The 23289-nt window shown below is 42.0% G+C and overlaps 1 protein-coding gene across 1 annotated transcript in view; it reads right to left on the bottom strand.

Moving 5' to 3' along the window:
* Positions 1-8512: 8512 nt before the first annotated feature.
* Positions 8513-23289, bottom strand: part of LOC138575680 (nuclear receptor ROR-beta-like) — a 131363-nt gene continuing 116586 nt past the window's right edge. Inside the window, exons 9-10 of the mRNA XM_069649501.1 lie at positions 18591-18703; positions 8513-16592 (exon numbers count right to left, since the gene is read on the bottom strand). Coding sequence (XP_069505602.1) covers positions 16431-16592; positions 18591-18703 — 275 coding nt within the window. The 3' untranslated portion in view covers positions 8513-16430. The remainder of the gene's footprint in view (positions 16593-18590; positions 18704-23289) is intronic.

Below are 23289 nucleotides of genomic sequence, written 5' to 3'. Positions count from 1 at the left end.
TTGAAGGGATGGAGATGTATAATCATGGAATTGTGGACTTACAAATAAACATTGTTGCTTCTGCAGTCTGCAACCCAACCTTACCTTGTGGTATTACAGAGTAATGCTACATTCCAAATGCCTGTTCCTCTATATTGTTTATATTGGTTGCCCAATATTTATTAATATTAAATGGAAGCAATTTTGGGTTATTTTACACTCTTAATTAAAACGCTTGATGTTTACAAATTGATATGCTGGTAGTACACCCAGAGTGCAGCAAATAAAGGGCTAATGCGTCTGTGTTAAAATGAAATTAAAACAATAATGGAGTCAAACCGGCGCTCTCTAGAGCCTGGCACCTCAGGCAGCCATCTGCAGTGCCTGATGGATGTGTATGAGAATAACAGTTCTCATGGATGCGGTGAGGCAAGTTGTTGCAAAGTAAGAATGTATTTTGATTCTGAGTGAAGGTCACCAGCTTTGAATTTTTGGTTGCGAGCTAAGGAAGCCCACGCATCGGACACACAGCATAAGGTTCAATTGTTTTTTGACCTTGAGAGAAAGGGACCATTCTGAATGGAATTCAATGAAAGGAGGTTTGTAATAATGAAGATATGATAAGGTTATGCATTCCAAAAGTGGGTAAGGAACATGTAAATTCAGTTTATGAAGAATCGTTGGTGCGAACGCAGTGAGCGTTACGGTCTGAGTTACGCCAAGAGAATGGAAATGGTGAATATAATGTAAGTTTGATTTTCAACGTTTGTATACCGGAATGAGCATTAACTTATTATTATCTGAAGATTATTTTTTGATTACATTCTATTTGTCTGTTCTGTGTGGCTTATTGCAATGAAACGCAAGTACAATCTTTGTGTGTAGTTGTCTTTTTAACGTGGTTATGGGGAGTCCAGCATCGAGGTGCATGTAGACCACCACTCAGTTCCTTCAGGTTCAACGTTAATATTTCATTAAAATGTCATGTATGACCATCTTGAATTGTGTATCACTTTCCACGTTGTTTTCTCTCTGTTGAGATTGTTTGATGTCTGTGCTAATCGTTAGTTTAAACTCTATGCCGAATTAATAAGTCAATAGATAAATTGTAATAAAGTTTGGGTAGTGAGACACATTTTCTGTTATGTTTTCGAAATAGACACATTCTGCCATTCTGCGATTGTCATAGATTCCAGATGCCATCTGATGGATTTTTTAATTGCCAGCTGCGAATAGTTGAGAAAAACTGGATCACAGTGACTCTTTTTTGGGACGATCGCCAAGGGCCCATATGCCCTTACGCTGTTCTAGCGATTAGGAGCAACATAACATCCTTTATGGTGGTCTACGCCCAAGTTGATGCAGAAGCACTGGAATTCACTGTGCGACCCAAGCGCTTCTTTTACCGAAAACGAAGACCTTGTGTACGCAAAAAGAACAACGCGTGCCACACGATAAACATTTTGGATCGCGAGCGAAGAAACAAATTTTCAATTTGATTGAATATGGCAATAGTCGGATGTTCTCGGAGCATTTATTGTGAAATAAAAGTACTTTACAAATTGTACAGTATTGTTGTTTTCTTTTAAAGTATGGTTTAATATTCCGAATTGTGACGTGCTGTGTTGCGAGTCGATGTGTGTTGATTTTCGGGTTCTGTGTCACGTCATGTAGGTGATTATGGGTGCATTTGGCTACGCTGACGAGGAACGTCTCTGAGAAAGGTGGAGAATATCACTAGGTTTGGTGATGTGAGGCCCAGGGGTGGGGCATATGATTTAGTGACGTCAGGAAAGTTTACCAGCAGCAATTGATAAGAATAGCACAAGAAGGACATGCCCTGCTGCCAGATTTCGCATATTTATAAAAGAGGAAAAAGTGAGGTAAGGTCAATTGGAAATGTGTGTGATAGATCAACGTATGTATAAAAATAAATGGCCGAAACCTCGGGACAATATTATTTTCTGAGCATTGCACTTGTTAAATGTATTAAATAATCTCTGGGGAGGTGAGGGGTGATGAGGATGGGATGGGATATTTCTGGCCTGATTTCGAATGAGTTTACAAAGTTTGGTGGGATTTTGTGCAGAGCTTATATGTCGATTGTATGTGCATTCATTTGACAGTTTTGAAAAAATAAAACATGGGTGGATTTCCAGCAAACTTGCGTAAGGCGCATTGGCAAGGATCTACAAGCATGGTTTTGCAAATGTAGCAGTGTTTTCTTATTTGACAAGTGTCGGTATAGCTTTAGTGACTGAGGGGTAGCCTGTGGCCATGGGCAGTGGCCAGAATGTCCGGGTCATGGAATAAGGTCATGAACGCCGCAATATTGCCATTAGTATAACACAAAATGGAAATGTTGGAAAATCTTATTGAGTCTATGTACTTTACTGAGAAATATAAAGTGGACGGAGTCTATACGTTTTTTTTTAGTTCTATTTTTTAACTGTGAAAGGTGGTTCCTAATGGAACATTCTTTTGTTTTTGGATGTATTTATTTTTTTGGCAGGAGAGCTAAGAACGAAAGGTGGGGAGGGAAATGAGGGAAGATGCACCAAACACTAATATGGAGGGGCAGGTGGACAGAGGAAAATGTTGCGTGTGTGTTATTTGTAAGGTAGGGGTCAGTGTTTCTCATGCTCCTTGATTACAGCAGTGGTGGTGTCTCTTGGGGAGGAGGGATGGCCTTAGCTGATGCCATTTTAAGATAAATAGCAGTTTTGTTAAAAGTATGTACTGTGTACTAGATTGTTAATGGATGAGTAGGAATAGGTGTTGGAACTGTGCAAGGGAAATTTTGAAGTTGAAAGCACAGATCTTATCGTGAAGTGCGTATGGGTTCTCGGACACGTCATCATGCCGCGCGCCAGCATATGGTCATGTGGCACTGTCCGGAAGGACTGCAATGAAGTTCGATTTTCGTAGACTTTATGGTTAAGTTGCACTAATAAAACCCTGTGAAATTCAGTAAAAAAACTTTGTTAAAGGGACGTTATGGATCCAAGTAAAACCAAAAAACCACTGAAATTCGCCAGTTATGGTAAGCTAAGCAACCATAACTCGCGCCACCACCTTGCACTGCTAAGACTAACACCAAGGACATCAAAGATGACATCACAAATGTCATTGATGACATCACTGATGACATCACATGTCTGGCTCCCCCTTTTTTCCGTTACTGACATATCTAGGCCACATGGTTTTGTTCAGTAACAGTCAGGAACTAAAAATTGAAAAGGTACTATATTTGTAGACTTATCCTTCAAGTATGTTGTTACAGTAATTCCCTTAGGGTCAAGTCACATCATATGAAACATATACATAGGGGAAGACACAGGCTTGAAAGACAGCAATGCTTTCTATGCATGAAGATTATCAGTAGGGTTATCAGCACTTTCTGATTGTTTTTTTTATTACTGTACTTTCCCTGTATATGCTCATATTTGTATACATTGTACGCGCACTACTTTCCTTAGGGTCCAGTCACATCATGTGATACACATACATAGGGTAAGTAGCAGCTTTGAAACAGAGCAATCATTTCTCAGCATAAAGATAATCAGTTAGTTTATGAACTCTTTCTGCTACTACTTCTGCTTTTTTGGTTACTTCACTTTCCCTGTATATACCCATATTTGTATGTGTTGTTGTCTCTTTGTGTTTTGTCTGTAATAATGCAATTATGTAGTAAGTGGGTTTTATTAGCTACTTATTACATGTTTCACACTACACAAAACTCTAATAAGAAAGCAGTTATCATTTCACTATTCAACATGGCAAGATTATGAATATTGCACCTACATCATGGATGCTGCACGCAATGCCTATGCTTCTGCATGAGTAGCTTAGTATACTGGATAGAACTTCATAATACAATGTTATTTGGATTAATGCATTACTTAATGCACTGCATACCTCATGATATTTATTCTAATGATCCTTGACACTTTTTTATTAACATTACAATAAGAATCCCTTGTACAGACTTTTCATGAAAGGTAAATGCACATGTGATGTCATCAATGACATTTGTGATGTCATCTTTGATGCCCTGCGTGTTAGCCTTGGCAGTGCACGGTGGTGGCACGAGTTATGGTTGCTTAGCTTACCATAAATGGCGAATTTCAGGGGTTTTTCGGTAAACGTCCCTTTAACAATGTTTTTTTTACTGAATATATATATATATATATATATATATATATATATATATATATATAAAACACATTTATTTTGTGCATGTTTTAAAATGCATACGTGTTCTTCTTCATTAATTTCATTGTAGATATGGCATTTGTTTAATTTGATTTGCAATGGGAATCAGTGTGTCTGGCTTTGCACTAGTTTCTGTTGCATGGACAAGCTTTCAAGCTTTGTTTGAGTGGCGGAAAGACAAAACAATGTGGCACGTGGTGTAGCTAGAGGAAAAGGGTAGGGGCAGAGATTTACAAGGGACTACCAGGAGTTGGCAGACAAAGGGCAGAGTTTAGTAGAGAGTTTGTGTACAGGGGCAGAGAGCGGGGTAGAGGATAAAGGTAGCCGAGTGGAGTTAGATTTAAAGATGGGGATATTGGAGGTGTGGACTTCTGGGGGAGAGTGAGTTGGAAGAAGACGCTCTGCGATATAATAGGTGAGAGGGACTGAGGAAGAAGGGCAGCAAGTCCAAGCAGTTGCGGGTAGACAGCAAAGGGGAGTAGATGGGAGCGGTAAGAGGAGTTGGGCTTATGATGTAGAAGTGATTTTGAGGTGGTTTGTAGCATTTTAAAGAACTGTACATTGTAGGGGTTTGGTCCCAATGGCTCTGCGTTTTGGTTAGCTTACGCATACATATTGCAACTTTGTTTTGTACCAGCAATGAGTATTCAGTTTTCAAGCTTTGAATTGGATGGTTTGATTATAACAACTGTGTTGTCACTTCCTGTGCTGTCATTTCCTATGATGTCACTTCTGCTGCCTATGTTTTTTTTAAACTTTTATTTCACTTGCACATATATTCACATCACATTACTTTCAATTACATTGCTTATCGTTACACATGTTCGTTTTATATACCATTGGAACATTACATATCTACATTTCACAGCTCTTCTTGATCTTCTTCTCTCTGATTTTTATCCTGCAAGTATTGCCTATATCCATCCCAAATGTCTTTTGGGTGGCATGTCATTGGTAATAGTCCAGAGTATGTCTCTTCGTTGTCATTCGTCCAGGTCATGTCTTACTCCCAGTCTCCCAGCATGGGGGGGGGGGGTTCCCTGCTTTCCAACGCAGTAGCATCACATGTTTTGCTAATAATAAACTCAGATTCAGAAATGTGCGTTTAATCGGGTTCATTATGCTTACAATGCCCAGTACACATGCCCCCGGCACCCAGTGTATAGGTTGGTCTGACATCTCGCCTAGTGCCTTACATACATCAGCCCAATAGTTGGCAAGCCTTATACAAGACCACATCATATGGAATATGCCCGCTTCTTCACTCCCACATCTAGGACTCTTTCCAGTTACTCTGTTTTACATGATTTTAAGTTGAGCTGGGGTGAAGTGGACCCTGTTGAGTATCTTATAATGAATCAGCCGGTACCTATTGTTACGTTTTTTGTCAATCGACATAATTGTGACCAGTGTGCACCTGTAAAGGTGGTTCCCAAATCATGTTCCCACTCTCCTTTAACACCTGGGGTCTGGACTTCCCTGATTGATAGGGATATTTTGTAGAGTGTGGAGGCCTATTTTCTTCATCATGATAGGGGCAAGTATATATCCCAGGCTCTGGTTTAACTTCCTCTGGGAAGCACTCCCATACACTGGCCACTGCTGAGCATAGTTGTAGGTACTGTAATCTCTGCATTGGATTATCTCCTACAATTGCTTTAGCAACTTCTCAATCAATGGAATGCCTATTGACAAACATATCCCCGTAAAGATTTATGCTTCTTTCTTTGCAGTGTGTGGTTATTCTGTTGCCTATGTTAAGGAGGGAATGAGTCTCCTCTAATTCTCTTTAGGACTTGAGCCCTGGTGGGTGACAGGAAGACAAGTTAAAGGTGGCAAACAACAATCTGTTAATTCAAGGACTATGGTGCATTCCGATCAGTACAAGTGCAAAACAGAGGACCAGGGGGCAAGTGAAGACCTCTAGCAGGACACCCCCAAGGCTGCAGATACCAAGGCAATACAATTCTAGGGTAGCACAGGCAGACAATAAATAAGCACATGATAAGAACATGATGAGAGGTACAGCTATTAAAGTATGTGTCTACAGTAGATAACGTGGCCGTGGGGGAGTAGCAAACCTACTCCTAAAACCACTGATTTTCTACTGAAAACGAAAATGTCTGATGGGAAGAGGTATCCAATATTTGTCGGCATCTCATTGGTGCCGACAGATTTCCACTGCTGAGTCTGAATCAGAGTTTAAGAAGGATACTTTATGTAAGACTATACCTACCCAGTAGGACAATTGGATACATAAAACAAAACTGGATTACGAGACATATAACCCACTAACCAAAACCTCATATTTCGGCATACTTAACTCACACAAAAACCCACTCAGCCACCTCTCTCACAGCAAACCGCACTCACTTCACCACACTGCAACAACAAACAATCAACACATAAATCAACACAACAGTACACGAGGACTTGCTTCGATCCTATATTCACACCCAAGCTCAGTGCCCGGTGAAAGCCGAACTGAAGCTGCCAAAAGAACACCACCTTCTCACTTTCCTACACCCTCTAACCCACCCCTACCACTTAGCTTACAGATCTGCCTGAGCCCCTGCAGACCAACTCCGTTCTTGATGGTGCGCTACCTTTAACATTAACATTAATGTTGTCTTATATTGCGCCAAATCACCACAGTAGTAGTATCAGAGCACCTGGACTTGTCTCTGGAGTGACTTTTCCTGGGCCTGGCAGAGGAATGTCCACTGTCAGGTTGGGGAATGCATCAGGCTATCAAATTTCAAGTCAAACAGCATATATATTATCAACAGCTTCCTCTTGCTATACCTCCGGCTTTACCATTCACAGTCAGGCACAGAAACATGAACGACCGATCAAAAGCCACAGCCTCTGCACTCAACCCTCTGCACAGGCAGGCTGACAGCAGGTGATATCCCTATGCTGGGTCGGACAGAACCATTCCCGCTCTTCTCCTGTGTGCCCAACATTCTGTATGAAGAAGTAACTCCTGGAGTAAAACAGGAGAAAAAGAACTACCAGATATAGCTGAGATACCAGCATGTAACGTGGACCTTTTTCAGAAAATTGAAATGAGAGCTACTGGGGAGAATGTCCTATTTTAAGAATGCTGTATATTTGCGTGAATATGTGTATAACTTGTCATGCCAGTAAAGTACCTTGTATTGCATTGAGAGGGTATTGCGGATCTATCTGATCACTATGAAACACATCTTTCAAATATGAAAATGTCGACTTTTTCCCCTTTTACTGCTAGTATATGCGGGAGAGACCCCCACCCCACAAACACCCATGCCCCCCTTACCTTATTTTTTACCTTTGGCCCCCCTAAATATACTTGCAGTGAAATGCAGAGCAACAGATGCAGCATTTTCGCATTCACATTTTTGTAGGCACTGTGCTTGTATGATACCGTCTATTGCTACCACGGTTCGGAGGTGACTGAGTCGATCTTCTCACACAGGTGAACAGGTTGGTCACAGGAAGAGAGTGACAAGGCAGTGATGTCTCCTGAAGTGCAGCTTTAATATGATTTGGTTGCATTGCTGTTTCTACATTAGTATCCTGTTGGGTGGGTAGTAGGCGTGACACTGCTACAACATGTTATGTAATTGATGTTGTTGGTTTTTTTTTCACTTTGTGTCCACAAACGTTTTCTGATACGAGTAGCTTATCCATAAGGTTTGTATGCTTCTATCATTGATCTGCTTTGTTTGTATTGCTTAAGTATGTATATTTGCTTTTACCTATTGGTGTTAAAATAAAATAAAAATGTGAAAATCTTGGGCTCCTGACATAGGGTATCATACAAGTGAAGACAGGACGCCCCTTGATTTTGATTCATGGGTTGTCCTGTCTGCAAGATTGACACACCCAACAGCAAATCTGGAAGCAAAAGGAACAATTCAAACAGGTGCGGAGTCTAAATAGAACTATATGGTCAGAAAGGTGGTGTGGCACACCCTTAGGGCAGACTTGCCTCCCCAAGGCTACAAAGTCAGGCCAGTGAATATTACCTCTAGAAACAGAACCAATGACAATTCATTGGCAACACACATACACACGTTTTCAATTTTTTCTAAAACATCTGCCCCGCTCTCCCACCAAAAAATAATCACATTTTGTAAAAACAGCCTTTATTTGCTTTTCAGCAAACTCTATGGATATACATCTTTATTGCTGAAATCTCATTGCTTTTGTACTATATATATACATATATATATATATATATATATATATATATATATATATATATATATATGTTTGCATGTAAATGTTTATCATTTTTAGTTTCATATAAAAAAGTATTCCAGACAAGGCGTTTCGTTTTCAATTTTGCTTTAAATAATAAACAGTTTCCCACAGCAAGCGAGACCAGTCTGCTAAAATAATATTAACAATATTTTTATTTCGTATTTTTCTTTTTCTTATAAAAATAGAAGATACATTTTTACAAGACAAGACATTCAAAGAGAAAAGACACACCTTCCTAAAAATTCTACAAAGACAAAATGGCATGGTTCGCCCCCACTTCTTCCCCATGTTTACTGAGAACATTTCAAAAGCTTGGCAACCAACTTGTCTTCACTGATGGCCAAGTCCAAGGTGGACAACTGTCTCTCAAGCGCCCTCCTCGTTCAGATTATGAGGCTGGTGTTCAAATCCCAATGTCAAGCGTTATCCCAACTGAATTATGCTTAGGTCATGACTCAGAAATGTACGAAGACAGTTCCTAGAATGCAACAGGACATGGCTAAGAAAACCAGGAGTGGGAAACCTTGTTGCATGGATTTTTCCACTTGAGAGCAATGCTATCACATAGCCAGAAGGAAGTCTAGATGGCAGCAGATTCTGACAAAGAGAGCTGTCGCTCAAAGCATCCTTTAATTGTAGCCATCCTCACCTTTGCCACAAATCAGTGCATATACACAACAAATATGAACAACTTTCCAATAAATTAAAGAGTAAAAATGACCAAAAACTCATGGAACATATGTGTTTGCTTTCAGGCATCATTGACAAGCAGGAAATACATATAATACATAATTATGACTTTTACAGGTTTTTTTCAGGTGTGTGTCGTGGGCAGGCACACCTGGTTCTTGGATCATTCAAGATGGCAGAACTACAGCTCCATACTCAATTGTCTTCACCTCAGCGAGGGAATCTGGTGGTGAGGAATCAAGTTGAGGTGTGTGATATAATGGCAAGGTCCAGTTTTCTTTTATATTGCTTACTATTGTGGTTAGCCTGCCCATATGGTAGGCAGATAAAGGAACTCAGGCACATGAAGATAAAGTGACTTAGGGTGCCAAAATTTGATAGAGTTTCCGCGGCAATTAGAAGACCAGTCTGCTATGCATCTGGGCCTCCTGACTAAGAGGACTGCCTTGGTTAAACATTGGGTATGGGCGCGAGCCTCCTAGCTGGAGAAGATCTCAGAGAAACATACGTTTTGGTTAAAAGGTTTCTGCCTATAGGCTAATATGCATGTAAACATGTTTTACAAAGTTAGTTATGTAGGCTACCAAAATCTCAAATGTATGATATAAATGCCTGATCCATACATTTTATTACGTGATGATGAGCAGGGTTTTTTTTTACATTGAATTAGGACTATTGAGAAAGAATACATAAAATCATGTTATCTCTATTGTTTGAATCTTAAGACTTTAAAACTCACCCTAGTTTCTTAGTTGTGTGAACAAAGCACAGGTACGCGGACTAAAAATACAGTTTGAAGATTTGCAGAAGAAATACTACTCCTCAAACAGAAGAAAAACAGACATTCATTGATTTTTCTCGTAGAATCACTGGAGCCACAGGACAGACCTGAGTTAGTCTTTTTTCTCTTATCATAGTTCGGGGTGTGCAACATTGTTACCAAACCCGACTCCGCTATCAGATATCAAAGCGCGCTACTGACACACATTTAATGTCAGAGAAGTGAGTGTAACAATGTTGCAATTTGCATAAGATTGCTGCTGCCATGCCTTTAATGTCAGTGACGTGCATACATCAGTGTTGTTGTCACATATTTGATGTTAACAGTGGTGTTTTCTGTTATTTCTTTGGTGTCACAGCAGTGCGCGTAACTGTTATTTTAAGTGAGCACAACATTTTCATTACCATTTCTCCGATGATATCAGGTGAAAGAGCAGAAAGATGAGGTTGTTGATGTAGGGTGTTGCTGCTCTTTTAGGAGATCACTACAATACTCCCTTCACTACTGCACACTTTCTCACTAGTGTGGAGCGAGGATAACCAGAACTTCTGCTGTAGGAAGGTAAACCGGCAGGATACAGTGTGGACAACATCCAGCATTAAAGAGACACGGGGTAGCAAGAAGTGGCTTTGGAACCCCAGATAAAAGAAGAATTTGGGGGACTCTAAAGATTGGCTTTCTTAGGAATTATAACTATGTATGAAATAAATAAATCAATCGAGAGGGTTAGGCGTGACCCCACATATCATAGGGTCCATAGCGAAGCTGCTGTTGTGGTCTCAGATATGCAAATAACCCTGTCACATCCCTTGCTGTGGGCACATTTCAAAGTCTATTAATTAATCTAGTCAGAAAGGGACCAATAAAGGCTCAATTTAAAAATATATACGTCCATACTTGCTTGTAACACTAGTCACTGCATGTGCACAGGACACAGCCATATTCCTTTAAATCATCAAAGTTTTGACATACATTACTTGTTGACATCTTTTAATCAGAATAGCCTCTTAAAGCTCTATTCTAATATTTTCTTTATCAGAGGACATTGGGCCTCATTTTATGTTGGCCGGCCCAGTAAAAAAGTGTCAGTATTCATGGATACTGCCACTTTAGTGGACCGGCCGACTACAGGAATGCTGATGGGGCACTAATAGTTGGAGGTAACGCAGGCGCCCTACCAACCTGAAAAGACGTCATTAGCGGCATCAGCATTGCTGGTAATCATGGCAAATCCCCTCATGGAATTCTATGGGACTCCATCAATGGAGATTTACATCGTCCTTCCAGCACCCATAATCCGGTGGCAATCCCGCTGGACCGGGTGCCGGAAACGGTAACAACTTTTGCCGGTATCCTGGTGGCTCTACCGCCAGGATACCGGCAGTGTCAGAATGAGGCCCATTGTTAGGGCATTAGTGGTCGATGAAGTAGGTCTTCCCATTGGCCATTGCTTTCCGAGTGTCCACGCACACACATGCCATGTCTTGACCACATGCCGTTGATGTGCATAGCAGTTACAGTTTGTGTGTTCTTTCCACACAAACATTGATAATGTTAGAATGTAAGCGTTACATATCAATTATACCGTACAGGTAATGGGCTCACTACTATGTCCGACCATTCTTTTTGGCTTACCAAAAAAAGCAAGCATAACACCAGCATCTTCCATATGTTACTCTGAAAATGATTGTTGTATGATCTCGGGGAGAAGTCGGAGGCTCGATAGTGTTTTATTCCAATTAGCATTGTGATCATGACCACGCCTCTGAAGAGGACATCTTTTCCCATTTCACTTCCCCTGATCTTCCTGATCGGTTAGTGCGCCAATTCTCTTTTACAGTGCTCTTAGACTTAATGGAAAAGGATGGTTCGAAGATCACCAATGAACATGCTTGTTCAGACTGAGCAATCAGTATGATGCACTAAGTTTCATCACCAGTCATCTGTACAAGTGAGGGTGGACTGGGGGGAGCCTCCACAGCATGTCACCTTGATCGTACATTCGGGCATATTTACTCCTACAGATAGCAGCATCCAAAAACCCTCTAAGGCCAAGCTACTTTGGAGGTTTTCACATTCTCACAGGACTGGAATGGAGTTGGTTGAATACAATCTCTGAACAGACTAGCCCAGGCTGTTTGCACTGGACTGCGAAAGGCACTGGATTTATGTGGGGTGAGATGGTCGGCCATGTTGTTTCATAAACCTATAAGCCAGAGCTGTGTTGACAGCTTTGAAAAGAGCACCAATGTAAACGTCTTCCACTTTGCCTTTAGTCAAGTCGCACTATTCTGAACCCTAAAGAGATTCCAAATGTAGTCTTTGCCAAAATACCTTTATGAATGTTTCTCAGATTTGTAGACCTGTACATATCTGTAGGCAACGTGTATGGCACTATTTCGATTACTGTTGCGAGAAATAGGCTTCTTAGCGAGAGATAAAACGAGACACACAATGTCAGTGCCCTCCCTGCCTGACAAGGCATCTTGGTGGATTGGCGAAATCCCTGCTTAAGGGATTCTCCTTTGTGTTGTACTGCACAGGGGCTTTTGTGAATATCTCTCAGGATTTCAAGACTTGAGCAAATAGAGAGTGGTTCCAGAAACCTCGAAATCCCCACGCAATTATTGAGCATTGCAGAGTGGCCCTCAAGACAGCCAAGGAAATTGAGCTACGCAAGGCTTCTAGGGCAGCACAGGGCAGTTGACTGGCTAAAAGCAAAGTCTTTCACGAGTGGGAGCTGAATCCTATTTATGGGCATCAGAAACTACACCCTTTTGTTATGTTGGATTGTCATTACTTGCTACATTGCAATCATACAGTCGCTTCAAAGGACCTGGAGTCAGATCAAAGGATAACGTGGAAAGGAGAAGTAACCTTTTATGATAAGTATGAGGGTAACACTTCTGAGCCTGACTGAAAAGAGGGATGGGAGGGGGACTGGAGGGGGGACTGGAAGTGAGGGTGGGGAATAAGAAGGGGTGGGGTGCTCAGGGGACATCCACACCTATGCCTGATTGACTAATTTGATTGACTAAATCTAGACCCTGAAGAAAAGAGGGACTTGGGGTTGATGGATTAGAACTGAGGGCAGGATGTGAAGAGTTAAACTGAATGGCTCCAGGGGAAGGCCTTGCCCCTTCCCCCAAAAGAAAACAAACGGAGTAACATATATTTGATGCTGGGTAGACGCGTGGGCAACCTTGGCATTTTTAATGGAATCCTATGTTTTTGATGCTTTTGGTAACATTGATGAAACCCCCTGCAGTTGAAGCTTGACAAGGCCAGCTTACATTGCTTCTTCGCCTGGACCATGGCTTCTCCGATGTCTCCCCATTTCTATGGCCTTCTGTTTTCTCTCTTTCAGGCACTTTGGCCTCTGCTTTGCAAGCCGAGTTTGCATTTTAGTTGACATTTAGCCCTTGTTTTACGAATTCATGGCCAGAATGTTCACAGACACGGTGACCTTTTAAATAAGCGAGCTCCGGTTTAATTTTCAGTACAATTCAGTTTTTTCCAGTTGAGAAAGAATATCAACCCTTGAAAACCTGAACAGAAATGGCTGATAGAAAGTAGCAATCTTACCTAAAATGAAGGACGTATTAGTGCATGTTACCGTACATTTTAAAAAGCAAACACATTTGGCATTGTGGGGCAGCTTTGCATCTGCCAATCTGGCAACTGATTCCATAAGACTAATGTAAACTAAAAGGCAAACTCATCCTTCACAGGAGAGCCTTTTATGATCTGTTTTTTCACAGATTCTTTCATCCTAGGGTTTCTAAATGAGAACTTTGATGAAGTGTTTTGTAAGAATTCATAAAATGGCAGCTAACACAAAAAAGAACAACAGGCAAAGCTGTAAGTGGCAGGTTTTGTCCTGGAATCTTAAGTCCAGGATTTGCAATACAATATTGATAGGATGTTTCAGGCAGAGAATGTTCTTGACCAAGTCTCGGGCAGGCGTATAGGGAAACATTGGCTAGTTTGATGACTCTATTAGTAATGTTAATGGACTAATGTGCTTTAAAATGCCTCAATTGCCATGTATCTTCTCCCACAATTTTGCCCAGATACTACTCAGTTACGGACTGTGATTCAAGAATGTGTGCCATGTTTTGTCATGCTCGTGGCCATTGTTTGGCCTAGTCTGACCCCATAAACAGTCGTTAGTTCAATGTGTAGTGGGACAGGCACCATGCTGGTTTACCATGGTAGGAGAAAATTGAGCAAGCGGCGAGGGAGGTATTTCTACAATCGGGTGGATAGGAGAGCAGATGTGTAGAAGACGAATATGGCATGCCACAGGTGGGAAAAGTAGAGTAAAGAGGCAAAAAGATTCTGCAAGCAAAATAATCAAAAAGTGGAAATTAAATAACATAGACAAAACCATATAAAGATGAACATGCAAGGAAGAGGATTTTAAAGCGTGCAATGAAAAGGACACGCTAGCACAAGGCAGTGCCATTGCGGTCAGCAATATATTTATGGTGATTAGAAATATTGTACAGATGCTGCTCTGAAAGGGGAGCAATGGAAGGAAATATGGGATTTTATGTATGACTAATTCCAAAATAAATGTTGCACCATATTTGTATACAAGGGTATATGGTAGCTTGAGGGATCAATAACTGTGAGACAGCTGCATAATGAAGACTGGGAAAACAGAGTACATGTGTTAGGGAAGACAAAGAAATCCTAAGAGGCTAAGAATGTAAATAGATTTGGAAAGTTCTAAAAACAGAATGACGTCTGCTGCGTAAAAATGTTTTGGGGAACAGATTTTGTGGATGTTGTAGTGGAATTATGTTGCCTACTGGCCTGCCCTCAAGCGCCACAAACCCCATCGCCACACCCCCTCCCACGCACAATACAACCCCCAAACTCTTGCACCTGCTGTTTAAGGGAGCATTCAGTGCAGTGCACTGATAGTGCATGTTTCAACTTCTTTCCGCACTTTTATTTTAAAAACAAAACCATTCCGGAATGGTTGAAAAAGAAAAAAGAAAAACGTATAGGAACAGTAAAGCTTAATAGAAAAAAGAAGAGGAGCACTGGTGCCAATCGCTCCCGCCCACTTCGACCACTGCCTCAAGCTCGTTTTTAATATGAAGAACAAGGTTATGTGCTGATTTAAAAAACTTGCATGTTAGGGGAAGCATGCCAAGTGGGTAGAGAGAGAGGCAAGGGCAGTGAAGAATGCTCCACAATAGGGGGTGTTCCCCACAAAAATACATCCACGTGCAACTCAAAATGCAACACATGGGGGTGTTTTTCAGGCTCTAAATCTCTCGCTTCAATTAAACGTGGCTCTGTAATGTTGGCAACAGCTCTAAAACATCTTGTGAACACTGGATTTTTTGGGTCCTTGATTTACTCGTGCCATCATTTGGTATCTGTCCTTGGTCTGTGAGTGGCTTTGCAGCCCCTCTTTGGGCAATATTCCGAAGTGGTATGCATGCGTCCCAAAAATATCTCCTGCTCCCTCTACATACAAAAGTGCGAAAGATAATAAATAATATTTACACAGTAGAACATACTTTTTCATCCGAGTTGACGTACATGACAAATGACAGTAGTACTCATTAGTTTGCTATGTGCAAGTGGTCCCTTACTTGGAATGGTTAAGTCATCCTAACATGATACCCTCCGGATGCAGCCATTTCACAGATCGCCTATAGAATTCACAGGTCACCACTGGGGAAATACATTGTGCTGCTGTTCATACTGTAGTGGTATTTTAGGTCATGATAATCTATTTGGATTGCTCTTCGCTTTGATGTCACTGAGCAGCTCTCGAGCCGTAGCTCCACCTGACGGGGGGGGGGGGGGGAGACCCACAAAAACGTGTACACTCTAGTGCGGCCTGGCTGTGTTCCTGAGCATCTGGCAGTGGTGCTTAGTTCATGTACCCTTCGTTCTGGCTTGCATGTGCTCTGTCACTGTTGCTGATTGCAGGTGTAAGGGGCACAGATTGATTGTCGAGAAAAAGGAAAGCCATCAGCCAACTCTTTAGCTAGGATTCCCAAAATAAGATCAGTCAAGCGCATTCCCACAATCCTTGTAGTCTCAGGAACCTATTATTGCCCATATCTCATAATCTACTGTTCCACAGAAAACTTGAACAATTGTTAATTTTGTTACCACCTTTTTACTTTCTCCAGGTTCCTTTGGGCTTTCTTTTCCACACTCTCTTTCTGTTCTTTGAAATCATGGGCAAATAAGTGTGTCGCCTGCTCCCATTTGTCTGCGGACGTCCTTGACTGAGTGGAGTTGTCACATTCACTGGTATCAGCAAAGTACTTCACTTTCTGCCACGGTACACTACATTCAAGAGTGATTTCAGTCTATGCAGGGCAGCTTTCACAGAAAGGTCATTGGCAGCTGGCGCAATAGGCTGGTTGTGGAATCCAACCAAGCAGGTCTTGGTACCCCATGACGAATGCCCTGCCCTCCACAAGTCTTTGGAGAAAGGAAACAACAGTTCCGAAGCTTGCACTTTTCAGCCAGTGCCCTAGCTTTCCCTTAAGTCTGAATACTGTAGCTCAGAGTTGAAGACTTCTTTATATAAGGGTGGGAAATTAAGAGCAGTGTCAGGATGCAGGAGGCGAAAAAATTCCAGCTTATCCAAGTGAAGGTTGCAGATAGTCTTCATGAGCGGTAGCTTGGAGATGATCTTACAAAAGCAGAAATTACACAGTTAGGAAAACCAAGACAAGACAAAAGACTTGCACAAAGAGCAGATTGCACTAAGGGGACCTGGATGTAGCATTTGAAATTAATGTGAATGGTAAACCCGACACTCCAAAGCAGGGAATCTAGCACAAAAACAATTTCTCAGTAACTTACATTTCCCTTTGCAGAACTCTTTGTTAGCATATACCATTTCAGGGTCCTGTATGCCTCTCTGAAGTGTGTACTACAAGAACACACCTTCTCTACTGGTGAGAAGCTGAACTACTTACTGAAACAACAGAGCGACTACAGAGCAAGAGAAGCAAGCGTGGCATTGCGATGACTTATCGACAATGTCCTATTATCGGCCTGTTCCACGGATGGGCTTAATTTATGCACAGATCAGGTTCTCTTTGTGCAGTGGCATTGAGCACTTCATTTATAGGGTCTAAGGAGGTGGGGGAAGGGAAGGTGCTGTGTTTACAGTGCACGCTCATTAATCAGTGGCAAAACATAAAAGAATAAATTGGCACGCTACTGGTTCACCTGGAGCGGATTCCTGGTGAAAGGCATCAATCCACCTACGGCACTCTAGTTGGCCAAGCTCATCAATCAATAGTCCAAGACCTTGCAAATAGAAAAGATGGCCAACGGCTCACAATTGATCAAAGGTAGCGTGCATTCTATTTCTTTAAAAAAATACTGATGAGTATCAAACAAACTGAAATAACCCTCTCGATGATATATCTTTTTCATATCTACAGTCTGCATTTCTGCCCAAACAATTGGCTGCAGAGTGCCCCAGTCACCAATCAGCTCTCATTTATGCCGGAAATACTATAGCTACATTGATCCATAGGGGTGTCTGCAAGCTTTGACTTGTTTGATGATGTTTTGAACTACCACTGCCATTATCAATAGCCAGCATAGTTAATGGTGAGGCATGATGGGAATCAGAGGCGAAAAAACGTCTAAAGAGCTGTACGCTGCCTACCCCTGGATTAATAGATTGATGGTGTTGCACTGTCCTCAACAAAGACAAATTATCTGTTACAATAAATATTTAAATTGAACGAATTAAAGTGACGGATGACAATGTTTGTCCAGCATCAAACTTAGTGACAATGGGGAGCCACCATTCCCACCAAGATTGCTGATATCAAATACTCTGCAAGAGACCTCATTACATCTCCTTTCATTGAAAGGGTTGTCAACCCTTCTGATGGGGGCGTTACAGCGGTTGGCGTCTTGAGTGACATGTAAGTATACCCACTGGAAACCACTGTAGATACCTAATGAAAAATACTTTTTTGACATGGCTAGATTAGACGTGACAGTCGAGAACTTAAGGTCACACACACAGTACAAAGGGCCTCATTACACGGTTGGCGGTAAACCATGGCGCTATTCGCGCCATGGTTCATGCCGGTAATTTACCGGTACCGCCTTGGAGGAAAGGGGAATTACTGCCCTATTCCAAGGTTGGGAAGGCGGTAATTCCTCCTTCCTCCATTGCCCTTCCCCATTCCCATTTTTGCCCCATAGGGCATAATGGGAATGGGGAAGGTGCTAATTACGGTACCGTAAATTACGGTACCGTAATTAGCACCCCGGTCCCTTTGCGGGTTCGTTTTTTAACGCCGGCTAAAAGCAGGCATTAATGTACCAATCCGCAAAGGGACCTCGTAGTAAGGCGGTAAGGGTTTACCGGTAGCGGTAAAATACCGGTACCGGTAAACCCTTACCGCCTACCGTGTAATGAGGCCCAAAGCATTCTGTCCCCTAAAGAGTAGATTCCCATTGTTAAGTAAAACCTTAAAAAAATACCTTAATGGTAAATACTATTTACATCCCTACTGTAAAGACTGTGTATGTATGGGTACTGCCTAAGCTTAGAAAGGGAGAGAATAGGAGAGCTTCTAAGGAGACACAGTATCCCTCGTTGGCACCTGGCCCCCTACAGTAAGTGCAAGAGCTGGTCGCGTGATCTGAGATGTACCTTGGACAGTGTGTCGTCGCTGCAGTGCTTTTTCTGGATCTCGTGTTGCAGGGCTAGATACACCCTGTCCTGGAGTTTCTGGACCTTCTCGGAATCCATCAGCCATGGACGATCTACAAAGTGAAGAAGACCATCACATCATTTGGCCCTGGACGTAGCTGACATTCACTTATCTTTGTCGCAATTCGTCTCTCTCTCTGCATAGGCTCCCAGGTGAAAGGGTCCAACAACTCACTGGAGAGCCAGGAGTAAAAAGAGCTTGCTACCAGTGGCACCATATCAAAGTATACAGGTTATGGGCGGGCAACCGATCAACATATGATCTAAGAAATCTCAGGGAAGAAAGAACCCCTTGTCTGACATGGCCAGGTCCAAGAATCTACAAAGCAAGCTTCCTGTAAAAAAAGGACCCAGTAACCATATTCTAACAGTGCACATTTTGGGTTTAAACATAAAAGAGATGAAATCAGCATTATATTTTGACTGGACTGAACATTGAATGGCATTTCTATTCAGGTCCCCAGACAGGGCCATCCCCAACCTTCAGAAAGATATGTTAGGTCAGCGTGGTGAAAACAGGGGTAAGTGACGGCCCTTTAACATGTTCCTATAAACGCAGCAGTGTGTCTCCCATATGCAAGGTTTCCCATACAGTGGTGGAATGAGAATGGAGAGGTGGGCGATGGTGTGTGGTGGTCTGGTTCTCTGGGCTTCAATTCCCCATCTCTATCATGTGGGTTTGAGTATGGCAGCCCATGATTCCAACTATGTAGAGTCTGACCATTTCAGATACATCCTCAACCTTGCATTCGTCATCAACTATAGGTATGCGAGCTTGGTCGAGCAGCAAGATCATTTTATTGTTCAAAAGGTGAAGGCAGGTTGTGATCTAACAGTGAAACCTCAAAGGAATACTGAGCAAAGTAGAACATTTTTTGGGTGTTCCAAACCAATTATGGATTAGAAACTGGGAGGTGATATGTGATGGCCGCCCGGCCAATTAGGTAGCTCAGAATGTGGGAACTCTGATGTGTGGGAGGCACCATCTTGCGTCCAGTACCCTAACCTCCAATCACTGATACCCCACAACATTTGTTTCTCCTCATCAGTTCCCCTTGTCAAGCCCTCCTCACAAACTCCTCTAAGCATCTGCTTACATTTATTTTACCACTTCATTGCTCACACTGGAGGTCCAACTTTCCCCTCCTCCATGAATGGCTGACATGGAAACGGAGAAGGGACTCTTAGTTCTCTGTTTTTTACTGGTTTCTTTTTCTGGTTACTTGCGAAACTGCCACTACACCATTTTATAACTTAAAAATATATTTAGCATGATGGAAAGCATGACGGGTGCTAATAGCTACAACTGTTTTGGTGGAGGCATTACCAACTTGTAATAAGCGCCTCACTTCACTCTTGTCTGCAACTTGTGTCATGGGCCATTACGCAGAGTTAATGCACCCTATCGCTGGGTTATTGCATATGCAGTAACTGTTAGCTATGGGTATGACTGTTTCATTATTATTATTGTTATTATTATGCATTAAGGCTAATGTTATTTTTATTGGCGAACCCCATGAATAGAAATTAAACGTTTTTAAATCATAAAATAGGTCATGAATTAAGCGCTCGCCTCTGACGTGGGGCAAACCTACACTTTGCAAGTTACAATTCTATGGCACAGCCGACTCCACTCTTCAATCTTCTGAAGTCTATACACAGACTACAATTAAATAGGGAAATAATAGTAACTGTTACGACAGTAGTGGGCAGAATCAGGCAAGAAGCGCTGTATACAATGGATTATTATTTTCACTATGACCCTTTTTTATTTATTTCACTCCTCCCTTGTTTTCCCAGTGTTTTGTTGTGTAAATAAGAGTGATTGTTTAATACTGATTGTTTAATACTTCGGGTAATGCGACAATATAAATTCAAGAAAGTTTTTATCATGCTACTTTGAAGGGACAAACGTTCCATTTTCCCTAAGTTTGGAAATGAAGCACGATTACTGCATTGAATATTTTTTGGGGACTGGGAAGTGACACATCCTCTGTGGTGTTCCGTTCGGAAATGCAGTTTAAGGAATTGTGGTTTCCTCTTCTTTTGCAATCAAATGTTTTATCAGCACAGGAACCTGTGTGTGCCTTCTTTCTAATTTATGTTTAAGATTCATTTTTCCGGAAGAGGAGTTATCAATGCTTGCTTCCCTTGTCTGCATTTCTGAACTGGTAGAGGTGTCCCTCTCTCCCTCCATCTCTCTCTCTCTCCTCTCTCTCTCTCTCTCTCTCTCTCTCTGTCTCCCTCTCTCCCCCCCCCAATAACCCAATCATTCAGCCTGCACATCTTTTTCATTTGTAGAAAATGTTGTTTTAGCTATTTATAAGAGTATCCATAAGATTATCTCTGTGTTATACTGGCATCTGAAGACCACTATGTGACTTTGAAATCGTTTTTATATGTATGGCATTGTTTACTCCTGTAATGATTGTATCTGCTTAGATTCACAGGCTATGCATAGGCAGACATCTAGTGGTAGTCGCAGAGTATTACATGATTTGTCCTTGAAACTCAAAAAGGGACGTCGACTGGGCGTGTTAGTAATACTATCCCTAGTGTGATGTCTACTGTACCCATGGTTCTGCACACGTTGAGGTCCCTCAGATTGTTTTGTTTCTGACATGAGGTAGCATGAAGTGTAGTGTGAGTACAGATGTAATAAAGCAGAAAATAGCGATAGAGCAAAAAACATCTATGCATTTTCGACTTCAGGAGGGGAGGAAGGGGCGGTTGCATGTGAATCTAAGCAGATACAAGCATCAGACATATGATTACGTGAGTAATGTATGCCTTCCGAGGCTTGTGGATCTGCTTACATCACATGCTATGCATAGATTGGCGAGCAGTAACTGGAGAAGTAGGTGGGTTGTGAGAAGGTACATGTTTTTGCAGCGCTTGTCCCACCTGTGAATCTGCTTTAGAATGTGTGTCAATGCAGTAATGCCCAGTAAAGGTATGCATGGAACTTCAAATAGCTGCTTTGCAAATAGCGTCTAGGTGGACATTTGCAAAAAATGCTAAAGTAGCTCCTGTACCTCTGGTAGAGTGGGCTCTTGGTGTGAAAGGTAGGGTCATTTTGGATAGTGAATATCTCAGTTGTATTCAATTGACTATCCATCTGGAGATGACACTCTTTGAAATGTGATCACCTTCCCTACCAGGTGCTATGGAAACAAAGAGCTGGTCTGTTTTCCATAGAGGTTTTGTCTTGTTTTTGTAGTACAAGACCACCCTCCTTACATCTAATGTTTGGAGACTCCTTTCAGCTGAGTTAGATGGATTTTTGAAAAAAGGGAGTTCGATGGACTGGTTGATATGGAACCTGAATATGAATTTTGGTGAAAACCTAGGATGTGTTCTAAGGACCACCTTGTCCTTGTGGATTACAATGAAAGGGTCTTAAAAGATAATGGCTGTATCCCACTGACTTGTCTAATCAGGGTGATGGCTACCAGAAAGGCAGTTTTGTAGGTTGTGTTTTAGGCTGACCTTCTGCATAGGTTCAAAGGGCGGACCCATGAGCTTCGAGAGTAGAATATTAAGGTCCCAACCTGGTGGAGGGTTAGAAATGGATCGGTATAGTCTCTTTTCTCCCTCCATGAAAGCTTTGATAACATGGACTTTCCACCAAGACACTTTGATTTGCGAAGTGGTGTACGTTGAGTTAAATACTAGGCCAGAGTCTAGTAAATAAAGCATGTAGTGATGGATGTTGGATGGTGAACATTCAATTGGATTTAGGGATTGCGATCTGCATCATACTACAAACCTTTTCCACTTTTTGAAGTAACAGTGTCTGGTGTTGGTTTTCTGTGCCTCCTTTAGTATATCCATACACCTTTGAGGAAGGTTTAAGTGCCCAAACTCTATGACTTCAGGAGCCAGGCTGCCTAGTTCATAGACTGAGGATGTGGATGGAGTGTTGGTCCCATGTACTGGGACAGCATGTTGAAGGGGCACATAAGTTTGATTGGGTTGCACATCGCCAGTTCCAGCAGGTGTGGAAACCATGGTTGTCTTTTCCACACTGGAGCTATTCGGATTAGCGTGACGTGTTCCTGGTTCCTAAGCATCGTGTGCACTATCCTGCTCCGGAGTGGTGTCAGTGGAAAAGTATAAGCACATTTCCCTGACCAGCTCATCCCCTTGGATCTTTGATGGGGAAACCTGGATGCGAGGTCTGGGCATTGTGTGTTTTGGCTTACGGCGAATAAGTCTAAGGGAGGATAACCCCACAGGGAGAAGATTTTGTCCAAAATATCTCTGTTGATTTGTCACTCGTGCTCCTCGGGTAGACGGTTTCTTCTCAGAGTGTCTGCTAGAGCATTCCCTTGGAACGTGTTGAGAAACTGGGAACATGTTCTGCTTCAGTATCCAACTCTGAATTATTTGGGATTGCTTGGACAGATTTGGAGAGTGTGTGCCTCCCTACTTGTTTTGGTAAAACATGGCAGTAGTGGTGTCTGTGAGGACTTGCACTGTTTGACTTACTAGATGCTGCTGTAAAAGAATGGAGAGCATTGAGAACTGTGAGAAGTTCAAGCAGGTTTATGTGATTTTGGGCTGTGGTGTGTGTCCACTGGCCGTGAGCTGTGTGGTGAAGGTAATGGGCTCCCCATTCTGAGAGTGAAGCGTCTGT

The sequence above is a fragment of the Ambystoma mexicanum genome, chromosome 1p (genome assembly GCF_040938575.1).
Source record: "Ambystoma mexicanum isolate Mex_15411 chromosome 1p, UKY_AmexF1_1, whole genome shotgun sequence".
Classification (NCBI taxonomy): domain Eukaryota; kingdom Metazoa; phylum Chordata; class Amphibia; order Caudata; family Ambystomatidae; genus Ambystoma; species Ambystoma mexicanum.
Note: the sequence above shows the minus strand (reverse complement) of the source record. Positions and strands in the feature narration are given on the sequence as shown.